The sequence below is a fragment of the Brassica oleracea genome, chromosome C3 (genome assembly GCF_000695525.1).
Source record: "Brassica oleracea var. oleracea cultivar TO1000 chromosome C3, BOL, whole genome shotgun sequence".
NCBI classification, from domain to species: domain Eukaryota; kingdom Viridiplantae; phylum Streptophyta; class Magnoliopsida; order Brassicales; family Brassicaceae; genus Brassica; species Brassica oleracea.
In genome coordinates, this window is record NC_027750.1 from 14,104,702 (window position 1) to 14,112,847 (window position 8,146).

At 33.2% G+C, this 8,146-nt stretch overlaps 2 protein-coding genes and 1 non-coding gene across 3 annotated transcripts in view; 2 read left to right on the top strand and 1 right to left on the bottom strand.

Annotated features, from left to right (window-relative positions):
• LOC106328854 (basic leucine zipper 34-like) overlaps positions 1-1,887 on the bottom strand; it is a 5,823-nt gene extending 3,936 nt beyond the window's left edge. Inside the window, exon 1 of the mRNA XM_013767383.1 lies at positions 1,012-1,887. Within this exon, the coding sequence (XP_013622837.1) occupies positions 1,012-1,562 (551 nt within the window). The 5' untranslated portion in view covers positions 1,563-1,887. The remainder of the gene's footprint in view (positions 1-1,011) is intronic.
• A 2,841-nt stretch (positions 1,888-4,728) lies between these two features.
• TRNAG-GCC lies at positions 4,729-4,799 on the top strand. The gene has a single exon. It is a non-coding gene; the product is annotated as a tRNA-Gly (tRNA).
• A 2,128-nt stretch (positions 4,800-6,927) lies between these two features.
• Positions 6,928-8,146, top strand: part of LOC106333571 (LOB domain-containing protein 16-like) — a 1,925-nt gene continuing 706 nt past the window's right edge. Inside the window, exon 1 of the mRNA XM_013772006.1 lies at positions 6,928-7,285. Within this exon, the coding sequence (XP_013627460.1) occupies positions 6,983-7,285 (303 nt within the window). The 5' untranslated portion in view covers positions 6,928-6,982. The remainder of the gene's footprint in view (positions 7,286-8,146) is intronic.

Below are 8,146 nucleotides of genomic sequence, written 5' to 3' on the forward strand. Positions count from 1 at the left end.
AACCATAAAAAATTTAGAATCAAAATCTTGGGTTTTTTTAGCTCATTGTGGAGAGAAAGTGAGAGATATGTTGTGTTTAGTTCACAAGAATGGAAAAAGAATAAGGGTAAATCGATTTTGGGAGCATTAAGAGCTTCAAATTGGTTGTTCATGGTGGTTGTGGTATTGATGACAATGGCAATCTTGTAATTACTTGAAGATGATGAGGGTGAGAGAGTAAAAATGTCATTTTCGAAAAAAAAAGAAAAAAAAAATTGATAGCATTTTCGTAAATTATATGAACTTGTGGGGTGAATAGGGCAAAACCAATTTTCAAAAAAAAAGGAGGTTAGTTTTGTGTTTGACTTTAAGTTATAGGTCAATTCTGCAAAAAACCCTTGGAATATTAGGACATATACTCAAAGTATAAATGTAAATTATATCTATACTTTTTACCAAAAAAATTATATCTATACTATTATTTGCGAAGTAGTTTTTTGCATTCTAACTCTCATGTTAAAACTATACAATTATTTGCTAAGTGATTTCTCCGTTAAAGCTCTCATGTTAAAATTTAGACCGATTAATGACCTTTAATGAATAATTAATTTCATTTATTTCATAAACATGAATTTTACAAAATTTTGAAGGATTTTAATTAAATAGTAGTACTCCTTTCGCTTCCGAAAGTAAGATTTTCTAGAGTTTATTCTTGTTCCACAAAAATACATTTTCTATATTTTTAAGGTACTTATGTATATTTTTGAGAAACATTGTTGAATTGATTAAATTTTATTGGTGAATAGTTATTGGAAAATGCATTGAAAAAATAAATAGTAATTAAATAGTAAAACATTAAGTATATTCTAAACGTGAAATTTCTAGAAAATCTTACTTTCGCGAAGTATAATTTAAGAGGCTTAAGTTTAGTAACTTCAAATAATAATGAGCCTAATCTCAGTTAAAATTTGTACGTGCATGCATGATCTTCGGTTTTGCAGTATAATACCATGATTATGAATAAATTTTTACCTCTTAACCCTTTTGGGATCAATAATTCTGTTGCTGGAGCTATCGCCGGAGTTGTTACTCGACGCCGTACCGTCCTCAGGCTCCGTCTTGCATTTGCTCCGGACCTCGTCGTTACGGTTGTTATTATTATCTTTCATATAATGATCGGACGGCGGTTCTTCATCGTCGTTAAAGCTCTTATGATCGGCCTGCGTGGATGTGTTCAAGGAACAGCCACTGGGTCCCACATTCTTGTTGTTATGGGAACGATTATTACGTAAGTCATCGTCGTCCTCCGTGAACATGGACATGAACTGCTCGTCGTCGAACTTATCGAAGTTGTGTTCTTCCATATGGCTTGTGACGATTGGAGCTTCGAGGAAAGCGATGGAATCGCTTATAGAACGACGGTGATTGCCGCGGCGACACGCTGAGAAGTCTAGGAACTCATCGACCCATGATGGGTTTTGTACGGCGGATGACGCGGCTGCGGTGGAAAAATGAGAGAGTTTTTGGGAAAAGTCAGGCCAATGTGGTGTCATGTTGGGGATTTTAGGAGGGAGTTGTGCCATTGAAAAGAAGAAAAACAAATCTGAATTTACAAGATTTATGGAGAAAAAATAGAAGACAAGACCTTAATTAATTACAAGAAACTAACGTTAAAACCCAAAACATAATAACAAAAACCTAAAACGAAAACAAAGGAAAGAAAAAACGAAATTTGAACCAAATGGAAAGTGGAATAAGATCAACGTCCTAAACCATATATAGGAAACATAAAAAAAAAAAAAGGAAGGAGGAGAGGAAGAAGGGAGAAAACGGAAATGAGTAACCAAAATGGCTATGTTTAACGAATGGTAGTTATATTAAGGAGATATATAGATAGGGTGAATGAATGAGATATATAAATGTGAAAAGATGAGGAAGTGATATATCAAAGTGTTTTTATTATCTTGTAGTAGGGTCACATGGGAGGAAGATTGAGATCAGACAGCTATTAACAGCTGTCTTGAAACGAGAGGCTTGTCTCATCCTTTGGTTTTTCTTCCCCTTGATTAACCAGAAGAAAATAAATCAATGTAAGAGATTCGGAGGAGGAATCAAGCAAGCACATGTCCTTGTGACCACTTTTTAGTTTGCTTGATATAGTTCTCTTTATAAAACTATATATATAGTTTTGTAAACCATATCAGTCGATTAATGATTTTTGTAGGAGAGATTACAAGCCTACGTAGTTGAAGTAATGATTACATGAGTTAGTAGCATACAATATTATCTATATAACCTAGTTGAGTAAATAAAAATGACTTACACGTTATACATATATGGATCATATTTAGTCATATATATCATCAATCTCACTCCTTTCTTTCACCATTTTAATTAATTATCTTGGTATTATAAATATGTTCAAGAGACCAATGGTATAATGAACGGATAATCCATGCCGAGAGGAAGAAGAAAGTAGAGTAAAGAGCAGACATTTAGCTGGGAAATAAAATGTTGATGTGCGAGTCCATGTGATCTTTTTTGTGTACTATCCTTTTCTCTTTATCTGTTTTGTCACCAGACCACTCACACATGTAGGACAGTTGCCATTCATTCTTTCAATTGTCTAAAGTGTCGGATTTTTGGTCTGTACATTCTGGCAGATAGTGTTCTAGATCGGAATAATTTATGGAACATATTCCAGTGAACTCTTTCTCTAAAAAACTGTTTCGGACAATAATTAATTAAACGATTTCTTTTATATGTTAAAACGATGAAATAGTGAAAAACAAGATTTAGTTTAAAATGTTTATTGAAATTTACGTCTAAACAAATTAGGGTTAAATTCAGAATGTACAGAATATTACATGATATGATTTACAAGTTTATATACTGAACAGTAAATTCTAATATATATTTGGATGGCTCGGTATGTTTTTTTTTTAACGCTGATTTATTACGATATTACAATTATGAGAAGGATTACATAGACGATTCGACAACCGATAATACAACTTGATTTATGAGGATCTACGTCTAACTGTATCACCAGAGCCGTCCTATGAAGATCCACGTCTGGTCGGGTTTACTTGGACCATGTTGAAGATCCCTTGTAAGCCTTTACTCCGTAGTCTGCATAACTGTTTAATAAATCGTTTTTTCCGGGAATTGAAACCTGGACATGCTGGCGAAGAAACGTTAATGAGATATGTTTGTAATTTAAGATTGTGAGATATGTTTGATACTTATTGCTTTTGTAACAAACTTGGAATGTAAACCTACTGAAGCGAAATTATGATGTAAGATATACAATTCATTAAATATTGTTCTCTCTTTGTAGGTAGATAATTTGGATGTCTCAGTCTTTATAAATTAAGATTGTTATCTATTTGTAGATATATATGATATAGATTTACAGATCATCTCAAAAAGATTAATGTAAACCTATGAAATGGAATATAGCTAATTTTTAACAGTCACATCACTTCATTACTAGTTTACTACTCGTCTTCTTGAACAAAATAAATCCACTTAAAACCATATAATGCAAATATATATACATTGGTGATGGTGAGGCCGCTAAACAATGACCAAAGTTAGTCTTTGTTCGTCTTTGAATCTTTAGTTTTCTATCAATTTTTTTTAAAAAAATAGATTGCTGCTGAATTTTGTATACTTCTGATTTTATAAGTAACAAAACGTAACCATCCACGTGAAAATTCGAAATTGTTTATATTGAAATTACAGCCCACAATTTGAGAAATTGAGAAGCAAATATATTAAACTCATACGAAATCTTCCATGTTCCGTACATTGTTTTATACGCTATCACAAATCACAACATGTCGCTCCAGTTCTAATTTTAAATTTATTTTCTTGTCGCTGTCCGAAGGCAATCCTTGAAGCAGCACATGAAAACTATGATTGAAATTGCTTAAAGAGTTCAAGAAACTATATATAATCAGCGTTTCCTGAAGTTAGTTAGCTGATCTAGAGCCGAGAGCACGACGCCTAAGCATCCATAAGTTCATAACCTTGGAGATTCTTGATCATGTCCTGAAGATTCACTATGGTTTTCGATTCCTTTGGATCGGTTTTTAACCGAGTTGCCTATCAATATTTTTACGGTTCTAGGTGTGTAGATGTCGTTAACGTTACGTAGTTTAGATTCATCGTTTTCTTTTTACAGAGCTTCTGATGTGTATCAACATTTCAGATACTAAAAGTCTACAACGCCTTCTACAGTTGGAAAAATATTCAAAGAACCAGCATAACACACCGATTCAACCATGATAATTTTAGATTATGATTACGTACATTAGATTAGTAGAGAATTTATACATATGACCTCTTACAAATATCTTGTTTGTCTCTTACTTGCCTGGTACGTAAGCTGACATAAAACTCCATAACAACTTCAGGTACATACAAGTCAGAGTTCCAAATGATGATTATCCTTGAGAACCTGTACAACTCCCAGACCATCAAAGCTCCCAATAGTACTAAAACATCTGATCAACTACTCTTTTTTTGCCAGAATTAGATGGGTCATTAAGAAGACTAGATTGCCCAAACTAAAAGGAGTAAGAATAGTTGTTTGAGAGATGAAAATTTTGATCTGAAACTTGAGTTTGGATGAGAAAAGCTATGTTCAGTAACACGAGAAAGTAAAAAGAAAATGAGAACGTAATTATGGTGAGATAATAACATATCGATACTATTGTAGTTAGTAGAGCTTCAACCATAGAAGCACCAGTGGTCTAGTGGTAGAATAGTACCCTGCCACGGTACAGACCCGGGTTCGATTCCCGGCTGGTGCAAATTTTATGTTTTAAACTACATTTTTATTGAGTCACTTTGTAAACAGCCCAGTTGGAGGACTTTACCGGCCCATTTTGCTTCTCAATCCGTAATCATTCCTTTGATCAAAGTCCCAAACTATTTGTTTACCCTGACAATTAATATCTTGTGAACAATAAAACATAGGGTTAAAATGCTTGATTTCGAATTTTCCTATAATTTCTTTGACAAAATTCTTGTCTTGATAGCTAATAACCATAATAAATAATTTCATTTTAATGTTCAGGTGTTTGGGTTTACACAAACTGGCTATTCGGTCAGATTCCAAGTCCCTTATTATGGCCATCAACACTAAAGAGAAGATCATGGAAGCCCAAGGAGTATTATTTGATATTACTCAACTATGTACGTGTTTCACAGCTGTTTCGTTTGATTTTATTTCTCGAGGACTCAATGAGGATGCAGATGCTTTAGCCAAGGCTGCACTGCAGAGCCTCTCAAACACTGTTTAAGTTTTTATATTAAGGAATGAAGGTTTGTTCAAAAAAAAAGAAAAATTGATTACATTCTGATTATCAATATCTCCTCAGGTTGAATCCTAGTCTGTACCAGCTAAACACGCACTCCTTGTAAACGAATATCCCTAAGGCACCTAAGCCGATCCAGCGCAATCAATCAAGTTTAAAGAGTTTAAGATTTTTGTTTTGTCATAAAGGGAGTTCAATAGCTTATAATTACGTAATTAACAATTATACTACATACATTCATGGCCTCCAAATATATATGCATGGGATTGGCATTTGCCGGTACAACTTTACCGGCATTTACCGGTTTACCCGGTCCCCCACGTCACGACAAACAGCAGCTGTTCCAATGCCCGGCGTTCGGCGGAAGAACTTATAAATTACTCAAAATAATTGATTAAGGTAGTTTTGCTTTGATGAAACTCCAACAAACATACGTATCTGTGCATAAAATAATACGAGAAAAAGTGATATAAGACCTAAGAACATTACCAAGAATATGGATACGAATGATAAGTTGGACTAATTTAAAATTAATTAATTGATTTTAAAAATTACTTTTAAATAAAACTCTCATGTTGCAGTCTCCATTGTTGATTGTCTCCTTTTAATCTAGCATGTGGCCCTCCATTGTCTACCATTCACACAGTTTGGCTCACGCAATAATTGGACATAAATTGCATTCTTTTTCATTATCAAATAAAATAAAATATCACATAATGATAGTTGTGTAAGAAATTAATGATAAACAAGGCAATTCCTCTAATACATTTGCATATATAACCAATATATAACCACGCGTCTATGGTCGGATGGTCAAGGCGTTCTGTAGATCCCCGAGAAACCCGAGTTCGAATCCGCACCACACCAGATTTTTACAAGTGTGGTCAACGGAGCTTTTACATTCTTTTTTCGGGGAATGGTTTACTGTTTTCTTTTTACATTTGCATATATGAGAAATTAAATAAAAACAATAAAATAGTTCTTAAGCATACAAAGGGTACATAATCAATGCAAACAACACGTAAAGCCTCAAATTATTGTCGATAGTGGTCTTGTTTACTATTGTGGTGTTCAAGTCAAAAAAAAAGGCTACGATGGCAGAAAATCGAAATTATGATTCAAATCATTACCAAAACGTAATTTGACACTGTAGCATATAGTCTCTTGTGAAATCAAATTTTAAGACTTTCTTAACTCCATTAATATTGTTAATTCATGATGTACTACACTTATAGTTTCATCACATATTACAATTTCTAAATGACATAAGTGTGGCTCAAACTCAAGTGATGGAGAACTACAGCATTTAATATAGAAAGCTAATACAATATGGTAGACCACAAAAACTAATTAATACATTATCATATTATGTGATTGTTTATGATTGAGAGAACATATAAAATAAGTCGGCCCAAGAAAAAGCCTTTCTCACTCACCATCATAATTTCCCTATATAAATCCACCCAAAGTCAAAGACACTAAACAATTCTCCATTTACTATTTCCTAGTTCGCTCGTGCACATCTCCAACGATCCCAATCCTAAAACCATCACTTTTTCCAATCTTTTTCAACATCTCTTGAAAACATCAATCTTATAAAAGAAAAAAAAACAAGAGAATCCTTCTTTTTTGGTACAAATAACATAAAGATCATAACCTTTTTGTTTGTTTCGTCGATGGCAACTTCCGGTAACAGTACAACGGTAGGGACAGGTACACCGTGCGGCGCATGCAAGTTCCTGAGAAGGAAATGTTTATCAGATTGTATATTCGCACCTTACTTCTCATCCGAGCAGGGAGCAGAAAGATTCGCAGCTATTCATAAGGTGTTTGGAGCCAGCAACGTCTCTAAGCTCTTGCTTAAGGTCCCAATCCATGATCGATGTGAAGCTGTTGTCACCATCGCCTACGAAGCTCAGGCTCGTCTTCATGACCCTGTGTATGGCTGTGTCTCTCATATTTTCTCCCTCCAACAACAGGTAGATTAACTGAGCGGTCACTAGTAATCCATCAAATTTTTATAGTCACTGGATTTTTTATAGTATTTGATTGATAAGAGATTGTGTGCATGAAGTTAGATTTCCAATAAAATCTTGAGGAATTAGTATCAACTAATTTTCCCATCAAAACGTTTTTCTTCACACTAGTTTTCGTAATGCTATATAAATTTCTTAAACATTTGAGACTATATTTCTTTAGTTTAGAGGAAACGTTACGGCAATTAGTAAGCTTTTTTTCCAATAAATTCATGTCATGACTTTTTTCTTTCATGCATTTGGCATTTTCGATTCGCCAAAATCGAGAATAAACAAAACTAACTATTTCCGTTTCAAAAAGATAAATGTTTAAACGTTTTCTTTGAAATCCAACTTCGGCTCAGTTTTCCAATAAATTCACGTCATGACTCTTTTCTTTCATGCATTTGGCATTTTCGATTCTCCAAAATCGAAAGTAGACAAAATTAACTATTTCGTCACAAAAAGATAAATGTCTAAACGTTTTTTTTTCGAATTGTAAACTCGGCTCAATCATTTTATTAAAAAAAAATTGAGCCGAGTCTAGTTGTTTTAAAAAAATTTGATATTAAAAAGCTTAAACAAATAAGCATATCTCAGTATATATAATTCATTTATTATTTTTGGATACTGAACCAATATATATATATGTAAATTAAAAATAAATATGTTTAGAAATACGCACAAAGATGCAAGCCAATATCTTACCTTTCTTTTGTTGGCAAAAACAATAACTTCAATGAAATGAAATAGATTATATAAAAAGATCATACATATTCATAAAGAGTGAGATTTTACTAATTCTTGTATATATATATATATATA